The sequence below is a fragment of the Canis aureus genome, chromosome 28, assembly GCF_053574225.1.
Source record: "Canis aureus isolate CA01 chromosome 28, VMU_Caureus_v.1.0, whole genome shotgun sequence".
Classification (NCBI taxonomy): Eukaryota; Metazoa; Chordata; class Mammalia; order Carnivora; family Canidae; genus Canis; species Canis aureus.
Genome location: NC_135638.1, coordinates 24284092 through 24300257, shown reverse-complemented (window position 1 = coordinate 24300257; position 16166 = coordinate 24284092). Strand labels below are relative to the sequence as shown.

The following is a 16166-nucleotide window of genomic DNA, read 5'->3' as shown; positions in this document are numbered from 1 at the left end:
TGAAGCGAGCATGCAATGTAATGAGCTAGATTCTTCAGCATTAAGTCATCAAGGTCGATGGTAAAACTTACCAAGGAAAGAGTGAGTGTGACTCATTAAAATTACTCATTTAGGAAAACTTTGGGCTGGAGGGCAGAGAATAACCATAACAATGTCTTCTCTCTCAACCTAATTTTGATCTATTACTCCCTCTTTATCCAGTCCTGTCCAGGGTAAACTCACCTTAGTTGCCTACCTCCGGACCCTTTGAGGACACTTAAAAGGAAAAGAGCAGACTGGAAAGGAATAAGAGAATAATAGTCCAAAGCATCCTTAGTAAACATAAAGGGCCTCCCCATGGCCCTATTGCTCCCTGATTTAACTCTGTAACTACTGATTGACTGATCATAGACATGTAAACAGCTGGATCACTCTGAAGTCCTCAACTTTAAGATTAAATAGATAGGGGCAAATCTTCAGTTCTAGAACTAATTGCTTGATGAGCAGCATTAGAACCTGTGTCTTCCTACTCTGTGCTTATTGCACAGTATCTGGAACCCAATATTTCTGGTCCAGGTTCAAGCTTCTCTTCCACCACTTGCTTGCTAATTATGTTGCTTCAACATCTTCATCCATAAAAAAATGAAGCTGATAAGACTGTCTATGTCATGGAGCTGCTGAGAACATTAAATAAATTTAGGTTTGTAAAGAACTTAGTGACCTGTTCAGCTCATCGTGTATACTCCAGTGATGTTATCTGTGATGCATATCTCTTCTTATTTCATTTTTTTCATTGCTTCCTTATTACATCAGGAGCATATTTTATATTTCAAAACCATTTTGATTTTGAAGATAGAGTACTGATTTTATCTTTCACTTTTAACTTACTTGAAATCTGTAGCCTTTCCTTTACGTCCTTATCCTAAGGTATGATTCCTATAAATCATTCTCCCATATTTTCTTACAGTGGCCCCTTATACTTGATGTGTAGTGTCTTGTCTGGGGAGGAAAAGGCAAAAATATGAGAAATAAATACAACTGTAGTTTTCTTTTGAGCCTAGCTGTATTTTACACTTGATAGCATCCAAGAATTTTTCAAAAGGCTTTGTAGCAGATTATTTAGTGCACTTACTTTCTACACGAAATGGAGTGTTCCTTTTGTATAAACTTAATTCTTCGTTTAATAGACAATATAGTGGTCCCAGCAGGGAAACATGTTTTCCAAAGATCACTTTATGAAGAGAGTCCCAGTATTATAAGCAAAATGAATCTCATGGTGTTTTGTACAAAATTTTTATAGAAATATATAATAATCTTCTTGAAGATTAGAGTAAGGTCAGCCTTCCCTAGCAATATTAGAAGATAGAAGACCTTGCTGTGAAAGAACCAAGAGGCTGCTATGAATTCCTCACAATCCAAAAGCAACAATAACTCACCATGGCTGGAAAGCTTGAAGTTATTTCAGCAAAAGCGAACTCTAGTTCATGATAAATAGAAGCATGAGCTACTTCTATTTTTTTTGCTTCATGCTCAGAAAACATATTTATTCCTTTTTCTTTTCCTTTTCCTAGTCAGTTATTTCCCATTTTCAGGTGTCTTTTATTTATTTATTTTTGACAGACACTAGTAACAAGGTGCTATTCCAAGCAAGAAATACAGCCTTATACACCAGATGGTATGTAATTAAGGATAAAGGAAAATTAGTTCTGTGACCTCTACTCCACCAATATGTAGATCACTTCATAGTGTATAGCCTATTCACAGTATGTAACTTAATTCATAATACTACTTTCAAGTTTCCCTAAAACAGACAATTCCCATTTCTATCACCCAATTTTGGAAAGCCTGCCTCGGTTATATTTCAGATTGCAGGATCAGCCTCTGCCATCAGGCGCAAATGCCATGTATGGCTTTCTCAAGTGTCCTAGGCACGGTGTTGCTCAAACTGATCTAGCAGCTATTTTATAAATTGTAAGTAAGTGCTGTTGTACCTAACTTCAGGCTCTGTCTAATGTACCCTTGAAGTGCTGCTGACATTTGTTTCATGATTAATTCGTCATCTTTTGGAAAACACTTTTGTTTCTTGGGCATCTAGGGCCATCCATCAAAATTTATTGCATTGCATTCGTTTGTCTTTGCTCTGTACTGCAATTTACGATAGTCATTTTTATTATTATAATGTTCAGCCTTATCTCATGTTCCCTGCTTTTCATTGTTGCTCTCTGATCTCTGGCTTCCTTCTGTGGAGTGGCTCACTTATTAGTGCCAAACTGGACATCCCTCATTGGTTTGTCATAATAGTTTACTCAGGCTCTACTTTCCCTCATCTTGTTTTCCACATGGCTTCATTGAAAACATTTCTTTCCTTATTCAGGTTTTCCTTTTGATGTATTATTCTCTCAAAATTTCACTGAATAAATACTGAAGTTAATCACATTTTATAATTATTTTGAGGTAGTGTTTGACAGATCTGTTCTTCATAGAAGTAGCTTTTTGTTGTTGTGCTTTGATGAAATTCCCCACAGGTAGAAATGGATTAACTCTGTTTCTTTTATTATTTGTAACAAAGACATTTCACAGTGCTCTATCTTCTTTGTAACAGTAAACTAAGAAGTTGGCTCCTTAGTGGGTGGCTCTGTCTGTTAAGTGGCGGACTCTTGATTTCGGCTCAGGTTGATCTCAGGGTCCAGGGATAGAGCCTCTCGTATATCGCTGAACCCATATATCGCTGAACCCGGCAGGGAGTCTTAGGAGGATTCTCTCTCTCCCTTTGCCCCTCCCCTTTGCTCCTGCTCTATCTCTTCTCTATCTCTCAAATAAATAAATACTTTTTTTTTTTTAATGGTAAGCTAAGGAGAGGAGCTTCCATTTTATTGAAATGCCTACATGGTTTGTAGCATGTTGTAAGGCAATGGACCAAAGATTCCTCTTTTAGTCACCAATGACACCAGGCAAAATGAGTTTTAATGTCCTCTTTCTGTGGAAACAAGCTCAGAGAAGTTAAGGAGTTTGTGCAAGTTACTCAACCATCAAGTGACTAAATGAGGATTCGGAGCTAGTTTTGTCTGATCCCAGAGCCTGTTCCTCATTCAGCGTACACCATGCAATGGCCATGCTCAGTTGAGGAAGTCTGTCATGTGTGCTGGCTGGGTGCCTTTGTGAGGGCATGCGCCCTGTTTGTCACCTGGTTTCTAACCCAGTCAGTATCTTTTACACAGTAAACCCCCCTACACATGTTGACTGAAAGAGTGAATAAAGTGTAGGCACCATTGTTTTAACCAACTGTGGCATTTTAAAGTCATCTTACCCTATTTTCTAACTGATTTTAGGACTGTGAAAATCCCAGATTCAGCTGAAGGACTTGGATTCCAGATCCGAGGATATGGCCCATCAGTTGTACATGCAGTAGGAAGAGGTGAGAAATTCGTTCCACGTGGCAAACAGCTTTTCAGCATGTTTGGATATTGCTGGCTGATGGAGAATATGTTCAAAATGCACATGATCATGTTGTCATGATTTTTCTCAATCATATTTTTACTTTATTAGGTCAGTGGCAGTATATTCCTAAAAAAATATTTTTAAAAAAACCTTAGGGGATCCCTGGGTGGTGCAGCGGTTTAGTACCTGCCTTTGGCCCCGGGCGCGATCCTGGAGACCCGGGATCGAGTCCCATGTCGGGTTCCCGGTGCATGGAGCCTGCTTCTCCCTCTGCCTATATCTCTGCCTCTCTCTCTCTCTCTCTGTGTGTGACTATCATAAATAAATAAAAATTAAAAAAAATAAATAAAAATAAAAAAATAAAAAAACCCTTAAAATTATAAGGCATATTTATCACTGTTAAAAACTGATGATGTGGATGGAACTAGAGGGTGTTATGCTAAGTGAAATAAATCAGTCAGAGAAAGACAAGGTACCTTATGATTTCACGCGTATGTGGAATTTAAGAAATAAAACAGATGAACATAGGCAAAGGGAATACTCTGGTTTCTCTTCAGATTGCATAAATCTTTTGCCTTTTACATAGGCAAAGGGAAGGAAAAATAAATAAGATGAAAATAGAAAAGGAGACAAATCATAAGAGACTCCTAACTCTAGGAAACAAATTGAGGGTTGCCAGAGGGGAGTGGGGTAGGTAAGGGCTGGGGTAACGGTGATGGGTATTAAGGAGGGCATGTGGTGTGATGAGCACTGGGTGTTATATGCAACTGATGAATCACTCAGTTCTACCTCTGAAATAATATGCTATATATTAATTAAATTGGATTTAAATAAAAATTAAAAAACAAAACTGATGAGAGAATGATGCCTCCCAATCACACTTTTCTGCACGTTTTCATGCAGTTGTTCATTTGTATTTTCCTCTGGTGGCAAATAACTATATTTTTGTCAGTAACTCAAAGATGTAGGTTTTCAGGCTTAAGAATGATCTGTGTCTTTTATAACCGGTTTCTATATGATTACTTCAAGTATTTATATAAATGAAGCATTTCATAAGCTATAAAATGCATTTTAAATTAAATAATAACTTACATTTATGTTTTATTCTTTTTTTGTTTGATAGGTAAATAAAAATAAACCATTGATATCTCTTGTTATATGTATCTTAAATTTTGTATTATACTAACACTAGAAATGATTTAAGGAAATGACTGTTAGATTCCACATAGTATATAGCTTGCTGCTATAGAAAGAAATGTCACTATAAGCAAAGAGGCCATGCATTTATCTTAACAAGAGACATACATGATTCTCATTCTGAGAAAACATAAAATGTAAAGCATCTTAATATGATCACCCAGATATTAGACTGAAAAATTTTGAGAAGGTATTGCTATCAGAATCAAATGTATCAAGCACATACTAGCTAGACTTGTATTAGATTATAAAATTGCCTGTATTAGTGTATATGTGACAAAAATGAATCTTATTTCAAAAACTTGTCTTTTCACTGAGATGTTTAAAACATATAGACTAATAGACATTCAAAACCTTTCCAATAACTCAATATTATAAAACTGAAATGGGATATATTTCATACTGCAAGGGGATAGTTGGTACATCAAAGATCTTCATTTTCACTAAACAAAAAAGTGAGTCACATTATCTGTACTGTAAAATCACTGAAAACCTGAGTGAATCCAGTTGTGCCTCTGTCCTTATTACAATGTCTTTCAAAGAGCGGGGTTCTGTCTTTGGAACGTAGTTGTAGGGTAGGCCCAAATCTGGGCCTTTACTTCTGAAGACTAAAAGACAGAAATGCTCATGTGCTTTTCCTTTCAGATATATACTAAATGAAAAGATATTATTCTGTGGTTTCTTTTTGCACTGTAATTTTGCTGTAAGAAAGGAAAACTTTTCATTTTTTCTTCTTCAGCCCTCTCCTATGGCCATACACTAGAGTATATCTATATCTGAAATTTCACCTTTGGAATCTAAAACTCCAATATGCCAATTTCTTACTGCAATCACATCACTGATATTCTCAGCTTGTGGGGGTTCTTTTGTTTTGTATTTTGTTTTGTTTTTTTTTAATTCATTTGGGACCTCCAGCCTCTGGATTCTTCTCTGTTTCTCCTGGTTAGTTATATACCTGAAGACCCCCTTCCTTAGCCAGTTTTATCTCCAGAGTAGGTCCCCTGTCATCCTTGCCAGCATTACTAGGATCCTCGTCATTATTCTTCAGGTGTACCCTGTCATTTCTTTTTAGTCTTGGATCAACTTAACCATCTCTTTTGGTTTTTCTCCTGGGGACCTGGGAAAACAACTATCATGGATGTAGAATTAGTGTCATCCCAGTTCACCATCCTTTTACTGGGCCTGTCTAATGACTCAGCAATCTTTTCAAGTCTCTCATCATCTCCTTCTTTTTCTCCTCATTCCTCCTGTATCCCAAGATGAACTTCCTTTTTCACAGAAAAATCCAGGGTCGGTATGAAACCCTCAGAGTCCCACACCTTTTTCTGCATACCCGCACGTTTCACTGGCTCTTACACCTTCACTAGCTTTCTCCCACCCTAGAGGAAGAGGTCTTTTTTCCCCATTTTTAGAGTTCAAGGTGAATAGGTGTTCTAGATCCCATCCCTTCGGATACCTTCTCTGGAGTGTTACACTGTCAGATATCCCTCTTCCAGAATTTCGGCCTTTTCTCTTCATTGGATTAATATAGTACAGGCTGTGAACATGCTTAATTCTTTCCCACTAAAATAAACAAAAAAGCAAAATGATCTCAAAGTAGAACAGCAAACACGGAACCTTTTCCTCTTGCTGTTTTCCCATCTAGATCCTTGCTACTTAAAATAGGATCCATAGACCTATAGCATTGTCATTGCCTGGGGACTGGTTAGAAATGGAAAATCTTAGGACCCACGCAGGATGTGCGGAGTCAGAGCCTACATTTTAACAAGATCCTCGGATGATTTGTATGTACATCCAAAATTGATAAGCTCAGCTCTGGAATAATATGCTGATAAACTTTATTTTGTCATGACCAAACTTCCTGAAATTCTGGTCTGTATCTTTAGCTGCCCTTCTTCACTTCCTATTTGAGTTTTAGCCCAGTGCTATAGACATCTCTCCCTATCTTCCACCCATGTCTCCAGTCTGTCTTATAAGATTTATCATGGACTTGACTGAAAAGTACTGTTTGGACATCAATAGCATTTGTATTAATTGAGCTTTCGTGGTATTTGTTTGAACTGACTACTCCTGTTTGCTGGAAAGGTTCATCTCTTGATTTCTGAGATGGCACTTTTCAAATTTTTCTCCTACCCCTCCTCTGGCAGCTCCCTTCATCTATCATCCCCATAACTGTTGGCTCCTGCCTGTCTTCTCTGCCTTCTTGTTCTCTGTAAGAAATCTCATTGATCTTCTTGCTGGAGATATTTAAATCTCTACCTCCTGCTCAGATCTCTTTCCTGGGTTCTATAGTCTAGATCTAATTATTTATTAAACATCTCCACTAAATGCCCTGTTGGCACCTTAAAAACTCAGTATTTAAAAAAAATTAAAAATAAAATAAATAAAATAATAAAATAAATAAAATAAATAAAATAAAAAATAAAAAAATAAAAAAACCCCAAACTCAGTATTTTCCCCAATTGAACTTTCCATCTATACTCTGAACTTGCTTCACCTTCTGTATTTTCTTTATTAAAATGACTGTCTACTCAGCCACTGAGTCCAAAGGCAGAGGAGTAATCCTGAGGACTGTAGCCTCTTCACAAAACTCTGTCATCAAACATCAGATACTTGATCTCATTCTATCTTTTATAACAAATGCTACTTTAGTCCTAGTCCAGAAAATTGTAGTAGATGCTTGTTGTGATTTTGATTTTTGACTTAAACTCTGGCGATCCATCCTCTGTTTTGGGGGGTCATGTCACTTGTCTGCTTAAAATTCTTAAATGATTTTCCTCATGCATATATAGTAAGGTCCAGGCTCTTAGGACTTCACATAGAGTATTCAAGGACTTCACAACCTGGCTCTGCTTGGCTCTCCAGAGTCTTCACCCATCACTCTCATTTTAAGCTCATACTAAGTGCTCATGTGCTTCCAAATGTCCAGGTTATTTCTTGATTCAGTGCCTTTTTTTAGGCTATTCTTTCTATAGGGAGCATCCCTTTTCCCTCCAAGACCTGCTTCAATCCAGAAAAATCACTTAGTATTTCTAGGAGTGAATTTTAGTGAGAAAAAAAATACATACTGTCTTCTTGAATATAAATTATGTTGTCTAAAATGTTTGATAATTCCTTCATTGGAGAAATTGCTTACAAAAGAAGGCTCTTCTAACATAAGTTTTATAATCACTTATAATAATTATATTCATTGTATTTATTAATGGTGCTATGTAAATGTTGATGTGCTCAGAATATCAAATAATAATGACTGAAAGTTTCTGAAAATCTTAACTCCCTGATAGAATATGCCACTTGCGTATTTAAGTCTTCATCTGTGCAAATAAATGATTGACCATTGATGTTATCTGATTAGTTTTATTCTCTACCAATTCTGTGGTTCCTGACCCTTTTTAGATATCCTGAACACTTATTTTACTTAGCAAATCCAGTCTATTTGTAGTTGCTAGTTGACTTGATTTTTTTCCCTAAGAATTTCTTATAACTGCATTTTAAAACATGAAAGTTATTATAGAATTGGTGAATCATTATATTGTACACCTGAAACTAATACAATGCTGTATGTTAATTATAATTGAATTTAAAAAATAAAAAGAAATAAAACTGAAATTTCCAATAACAAATGTTCTTAAATGTTACTAAGAAAAGCCAATTAAAGTGAATACTATTTTAATATTTAGAGATTTTTATAGACTAAAGAAAGATAAATAAGACATAATTTCTGGCTTTCCATTTTGCTATTATATACGCATATGTAGAAAATTAAGACTGACTAGACATTTGAGAGGGGGAATATCTGACTAACATGTTAAAGGTCACTTTACAATAATCCTTCAAACTAACTCTCAGGGAGATGTGAGAATATTTTGTTAATCACAGTTTGAGTGGCCAGATGAAAAGTAGAAAAATTTTGAGAGGGCATTGCTATCAGAACTAAATTTATCAAGAGCATACTAGCCAGATCTCTGTTATACTTAAAAATTACTTTCCTTGTTGTATATGTGATAAAAATGAATGTCATTCCTCAAATTTTTGGCAATTTTCCTATTTGTATTTGAAGGAACTGTGGCTGCAGCAGCTGGTCTCCACCCTGGACAGTGTATTATCAAAGTAAATGGAATCAATGTCAGTAAAGAGACCCATGCCAGCGTTATTGCACATGTTACAGCCTGCAGGAAATATAGGAGACCAATGAAGGTAAACTGCCCTGCAGCTTATCTAGATCTCATTGCATACTTACGTAGAAAGCCTAGAGCACAACACAGGTTTCTGCTTCTAGGATCACATTTAAGCATGGTATAAGCTCAGCATTATGATTGTGTTATTATAATTATTATTAATTATAATTATAATTATCTATGATCAATTATGCTTAAATGATTGCAGCTTATTGTCACGATATCTTCATCTATTTAAAAAGTGCTCTGGTGGATTTTCCTTTCATTCATTTTGTGCTATGAATTTTCAGACAAGATCGGGTGCATTCAGGGTGATATGGCTGTAGACATTGTGCTATGAATTTTCAAATACCGTTTATCAAATTGAAATCCAAAGGTTTTAATTGTTTTCTTGACCTTTGTGAATGCTTTAGGATTTATAACGGTTATTATGTGTCTGTGTGGCTTTTATAGGGTCTGTGATTGAGTTTTGGATATATTTGTTTAAGTAACTGGATTTAGCTCTTAAAAGAAAATACCAAAATGTACTTGTCATTACTTAAAATTCTAAGCATTATCCTCTGACTAAATTTCAAGTGCTGTAGAAAAATAAAATTAGAGTCCTAATTTACAGGCAAAGCTTATCCCATGAAGCACAAGTGAATATTGGCCTATAAGAGAAAATTCTCTCAGATTAATCAACTAGATGTAAAAGGAACTTTAGAGGAGAGGCTTTGTATCTTTTCCTTCATCAACAGACAAGTACTCTCTTCTGGATTTGAGAATGTGTCTTTATGTCCAAACCAGAGAGACGAATGGCTATTTTCTCATAGATCAGGAAATGACATCCTGCAAAATACTGAACCTACAAGAAAATAGCTCATCAATTTTGCTTATTAATAAGGTCAAACTAGCATAGCAAATTGGAATTCATGCATAGACTCATAGGTTATTCTGGTTTATAATGGTTTAATAAATATTTATTGAACTATATTATATTATTGAATGAAATTTTTTTAAAAGACACTTCTGAAATTATCAAACCTTTCCCTTTCAGTCAGAATTTTGATAAGTAGTCCAATTGATTTGAGTTTTGTTCCTTTTCATTTTCCTTGACTGCTTTCTTAGAGAGGAGTTGGTTAGTGAAATGATTAAGAAAATCAATAAATAGGGGCGCCTGGGTGGATCAGTCGGTTAAGCGTCTGCCACAAAGCAGACTGTCCCAAAACCTAGTAGCTTAAAACAACGATTGATTATTTTTTTTCATTCTGTGAGTTGACCGAGTGTTGGTTCCTGTGAAGGGACCCAATGTGGTGGGAGTTATGCTGGGAATGCCTGGGCTCTGCAACCTCCCTCCTTGTGTTCTCTCACTCCGGAGCTCCTCTACATGGCCTCCCTTTCTAGTCTAGCAGATTTTCCTTCCTGCATGGTGTCTGCATTTTAAGAGGGGATAAAGAGATCAACTCTATTTATATCATGCTTTCTAATATCCCTTTGGGAAAACCAGATCCTGTGACCAAACCTCAGGTCAGTGTGTGAAGATGCTGCACAGAGGTGTGGATACTGGAGTGAGTGGTTCCTTTGGGGCCACAGCAGGTTATTTGAATGATCAAATGTTAACTGGCATTTTGATGATGGATAGCAAAATATAATTAAACACAATTGTGAAGTGAATACAAGAAAAAAATCGATAATGTAAATTCTATCACACTTCAGGAGTGCAATTCAGTTTGTCATCTGACCTAGGAAAAGTATAAACTTTAAAGTAATGCAGACCTGAAAGCATCTACTTAGAGGCCACTTCCTCTTATTTATTTAAATAAGATGGCAACTGCTATTTTAATTAAAATATAGAATGATTTAGGACATGATAGGATTAAGAAATAGTTACATCACTTGGGACCCTAATGAAATGAAAGGTGTTCTTTGGTTTGATTCAAAAAAGCATTGACTGTATTAAATATATGTGTTAGGAAGAACATTTAAATGATTTGTATAGTGATAGATGATTATTATTCAGAAAACTGTCCATCTGACATTTATTTAAAAATGAAATTTATAGTTTATTTTAATTTATACTTAAGGCATTTAAATAAGATCCTTGGGAAATACATCGTTTTCAAAAAAATATATTTTGGTAAATACATCTTATTTAAAACACCTTTGGAAGATAAAATTTCAAGCAAGAAAGTCAGTTTGTTAAATAATATAATTACCACTGACTTATTAGTTTCTTTTTTTAAATATTTTATTTATTTATTCCTGAGAGACACAGAAAGAAGCAGAGACACAGGCAGAGGGAGAAGCAGGCTCCCTCCAGGGAGCCTGATGTGGGACTTGATCCCAGGACCCCAGGATCATGTCCTGAGCTTAAGGCAGATGCTCACCCACTGAGCCACCCAGGTGCCCCAACTTTTTGTAGTTTCTGATGTTGGTTTCCCTTCTCTTTCACATTTTATTATCTTTGAATAAACTGGAAGAATAAATAAGATCATCAACTCTCCTAAAGCAGGTTTAGGGAATGAACATGCATTTTTAGAAGCACTAATACCTCTGAGGTTTCCTTCCCCTCCTCATTCCAGCAAGATTCCATACAATGGGTTTATAATAGCATTGAGAGCGCTCAAGAAGACCTTCAAAAGTCTAACTCCAAACCCCCTGGAGATGAAGTAGGAGATGCTTTTGACTGCAAAGTAGAAGGTACGTTCCTTCTTTTTCTCTCCATTTGCTTATAGTAGTACCCTTTTTCAGTATGCCTGTGCTAGTCCCAATTATTGAAAACCTGATATGGTCAAACCACTTTCTTAAGATATTTTCACCAAATAGATGTCATGTCAAATTCATAAACAATACTACCTAATGACTAACATGTCATAGTTAGTATACTCTGTTAGGCACTTTATTAAGTATTTTACATGGATTATCTCATAAAGTCACCAAAAAAGGAAATCTCGCAAAAGAATTATTGTCATCATCCTTATTTTATGGAAGAAGAAATTGAGGCTTATTAGACGAAGAGATTTGCCCAAGCTAGTAAGTGATAGAATGAGGATTTAAACCCAGGTTATAATGTGTTTCCTTGTTTTGAGTTTAAATGTTGTATAGACCTTCCTAATCCAGTGTGGTTCACAGACCAGCAGCTGCAGCATCACCTGGAGAGATGCAGAATCGCAGCCCCACCCCAGATCTATTGCAACAGAATCTCTGTTTTAATAAGATCTGATCCGTAAGGGTACTAAAATTTGAAGCCTTCATTTAGAAAGAAAGTCTATGGTCCCTTTGAAACCACTTTCTTGATTCAAGTAACTTTTACTGTATTCTAGCATTAATTGTAATGAAAGAAACAAACTAATAATGTAAAAATGAGAAAGGTCTTTTTTTTTTGAGAGAGAGAGAGAGAGATCTTTTGATGAGAACCCATAATTTCTGTTTTATCAGTGAAGCAAACCAACAGATTGCTGTATTTGGTGGCTTTACCCAAGGGTAAAGGGATGGAGGCAATTAATTTTATGTTTGTATTTGACAAATACCTTGAATTATTGTTTCGACACTTTTTCACACAAGTCCTTGAATCCTCTCTTACTTTTTCCTGGTATATTTCCATTTTTATTATTGGTGGATAACTCTGGTATCTTTCCATTTATATTATTGGTGGATAACTCTGGACATTTTTATTGTACTATTAGGTTCTTCCAAACCAGCACAGTTACATAATCCCCTAAACACACTGATCATAAGGTGGGTGGTGGGGGACTCAGGAAAAGCTGTGTTCCCTCCACTCCAGGAAGACCACTTGGTAGGAGCCACTAGATAATGGATGGTATTAGAAATATTTCAACCACACTGGAGCACCAAGGTTGTTATGACATATCAACTTCCTTAATTATTTAAACCAGGACAAATCTCAGGACCTTATCTTAAGGACTTTATTCTTCATTTAGAGTTAGCTTTTTTTTGCTCATCATCATTACTGCCACAATGAAAGGGTTGATGAGATGCTCTGATAATTGATTTCTAGCTATTCTGGGACTCAATTATTTTAAAATAAACCATTATTCTGCTTTTGCCTATTTTGTATTTACTGTTTCTACCATTCTTTTTTGTTTGTTTCTACCATTCTAAGACTTAACAGTTTTTAGTTAATTAATATTCTATTTTTGCTAATTTAATATTTGCTGTTAGGTTTCTCAGTGGTTTCTTGCTTGAGATTTTAGATGTTTTTATACCAGCTGACTGATTGTAGGCCAAACACCTAGAGGAAGACATTCCAGATAAAAATGTTATAGTGAGGGACACCTGGGTGGCTCAGTAGTTGAGCGTCTGTCTTTGGCTCAGGGCGTGATGCCGGAGTCCAGGAATAGAGTCCCCCATCGGGCTCTCTGCATGGAGCCTGCTTATCCCTCTGCCTGTGTTTCTGCCTCTCTCTCTCTGTGTCTATCATGAATAAATGAATAAAATATTTTTTTAAAAAGAAAATGTTAAAAAAAAAAAGAAAATGTTATAGTGAACAATGACAAATTTTCTCAATGAGCTATCTGTAGAATATGCTGTTTCGGAAAATTCATGCATCTTGTCTGCTGAAAAAAATGATTATTGCATCTCCTTTCTGCTTCTTCAGAATGGCTTTATATATATATTTTTTTCTGGTTTGAACAAGTATTCATTCAATGTTGGAGGCAGTTTTAGGAGCCCTGTCTTAAGTCATGCATGTTTTTTTTTTAAGATTTATTTATTTATTCATGAGAGACACACAGAGAGAGGCAGAGACCCAGCAGAGGGAGTAGCAGGCTCCCAGAGGGAGCCCGATGTGAGACTCGATCCCCGGACCCCAGGATCACGACCTGAGCCAGAGGCAGACGCTCAACCACTGAGCCACTCCAGTGTCCCGTCATGCATGCTTTTAATTTAAAAAAAATATAAAATTGTAGGTATAATGTTTATAATGGTATAAATAGGCATACATATGGTACATAGATCAAAATGGATGTGCAAGGACTAGTCATGTTAGTGGTGAGATTTGGATCATTCAAACATATGTTTTTTTAAGCGTTCTTGTTTTTACAAAATGTTAACAAGGATATCAGATTTAGTCATCCTTTAAAGAAATCTTTAAAAATTATTCAGAGAGACTCAAATTTTTGAAGAGACTAACAAACCCTTCCTGAATTTGCTGAATTAAAACTGTCTTTGTTCCAGAGGTAATTGACAAGTTTAACACCATGGCCATCATCGACGGGAAGAAGGAGCATGTGAGTCTAACAGTGGATAACGTCCACCTGGAATATGGTGTCGTGTATGAGTATGACAGCACAGCTGGGATAAAGTGTAACGTGGTGGAGAAGATGATTGAGCCCAAAGGTTTCTTCAGCCTCACTGCCAAGGTATGAGTGATCCTGGGAAAACTGAGGATTTTGTTCTAAATAAAGTAACTGACATCCTCTCCCTCCTCTACTTTAAAAAATGTAAGTAGCTGTATATGCTTCAGCTGTCAGCTCATTCAACTTTCTTTTCTTTTTTTTTTCCCCATTACTCGGTAATGCGTACAACCTTCCCTTTTATTGATCTCTTTTGGAGTACAGTGCGAAGTTAGATGGGACTCTTGCCCAGGCAAATGTTAGTTGATTTGGCAAAGGCTTCTCTGCATTTAGTTAAGTTTGCTACATCTGTTGATTCAGTATCATGAATACCTTTCAGATGGTTTTTGTGACAGGTGGTGCTTTTTTAAATGTAGATAATCCTCTGAAAAGTATTTGAAGTCATGAAATGTATTATAAGAAACTTCAAATGCTGCAAGTCTCATGTTTATTTCATAAAATTTCACAAAGCTTCGAGATCCATTTATGAATAGACCCTCAGACATTTATATAATTTTTAGTTAGGAAGGAGATCACCCTTAGTCTTTAGACTAAACCAAGATACAAGGGGAGGAGGGGCGTTTTAATCCAAATAGATGAAACATGTGGTAAGTGACCCAGTGCTTGCTTTTCATGATCCTTTCACCAGGTAAATCAATAAAACCTCCTATTGGACCCTCCTCAGGTCTGAGTTTTAGTATTTCATCTGTTCTTCTATCACCCTGTGAGGATTCAGGTATTATAAGTAAGAAATATGGCATATAGCTTCACTACTTTTATTTTTTCATGTTAATCTTTGTTTCATATATGTGTGGTTGAGATAGATTTAGCATTTATAGCATGTATTTTTTAAGATTTTAGTGGGAGAAAATAAGATAGAAACCCAAATGCACTATTTCAAAATTAATTATCTTATGGTTTTGTTTTATATTCTGAAAGTCAACCTCAAAAAAAATTCCATCTTTCTGATGATGTTCCACCACTATGTATCTTTCGATATAGAATCTGTATTTTCAAGACGCACCCTTCCCAACTATATTATATTTTTAAGGCAATCCAGTTAAGCGTTTAGAACCAGGATATTATCATCTTTTTCTAGTTATGTCAAATTTGCAAAGTTACACAAGTTATTCTTATATCACAACGGATAAGTACTGCAAATATTTCCATTTTACACATGAAGAAAATAAAAGAAATTAGAAATTTAACCAAGATCACACTGCTGTTCATAAACTGAGCTCTACTTTCTAGAGTAGTGATTAAACAAAAAACTCACACTTTATATTCTGCAAGATAGGGAGGTAGAGGTGGTGAGGGAGCTCAAATAAACATAGCATCTATACATTGTATCTCGCATACAATATAAGATGTATTATATTACAAATTATTATACATGTATTATATATTATAAAAATGTCAGGTAAGGGTATAATTAATCCTTGCAATCTTTGAACAGTCATAAACATGACACATAATTAATTCTCAATTCATTGGAAATTCTCCATGATCAATAGTGTGTATACACACAAGCATACACAAATGCTATCTTACAATTGATTCAAATAGCCAAAGGGATTTATTAATTGAACACATCATATAGATGCTTTTGTCAGATAGAGCTCAGACACTGCAACTATCATTGATTTTACTTTAGCAGGAAAATTTCTTATTTATTCATTTTGTCAACAAATATATGCTATATGCATTCTCTGTACTAGGCTCTCAGTAGAAAATAAGGATGCCATTCGATTGGTTTTCCTTACTTACCCTTTGTTGTTCTACTAAGAAATTGAGAAAAAAAAATGTTCTGAGTGACTGACTAAAATATAGGCAATGTGTTACCACATCAGAGCATCCTGATTTATCCAGCAGGGAGTCTTTGAAGTCCACTCACTTCCCTCAGGCAACCTTTTATAGCTGGCAGAAAGCAAAACATGAGAGCCCAAACTACGCAAGTCCATCACTTCACTGTGAGGGTTTTATTGAACATGGAAATCCCAGGCAGCTAAGAGAAGTGTGCTAGGGAAGGGAGAGTCACTCT

At 35.8% G+C, this 16166-nt stretch overlaps 1 protein-coding gene across 1 annotated transcript in view; it reads left to right on the top strand.

The window, feature by feature from the left end:
- PREX2 (phosphatidylinositol-3,4,5-trisphosphate dependent Rac exchange factor 2) overlaps positions 1–16166 on the top strand; it is a 281233-nt gene that overhangs the window by 138397 nt on the left and 126670 nt on the right. Inside the window, exons 19-22 of the mRNA XM_077876670.1 lie at positions 3309–3394; positions 8675–8811; positions 11354–11471; positions 13968–14152. Of these exons, the coding sequence (XP_077732796.1) occupies positions 3309–3394; positions 8675–8811; positions 11354–11471; positions 13968–14152 (526 nt within the window). The remainder of the gene's footprint in view (positions 1–3308; positions 3395–8674; positions 8812–11353; positions 11472–13967; positions 14153–16166) is intronic.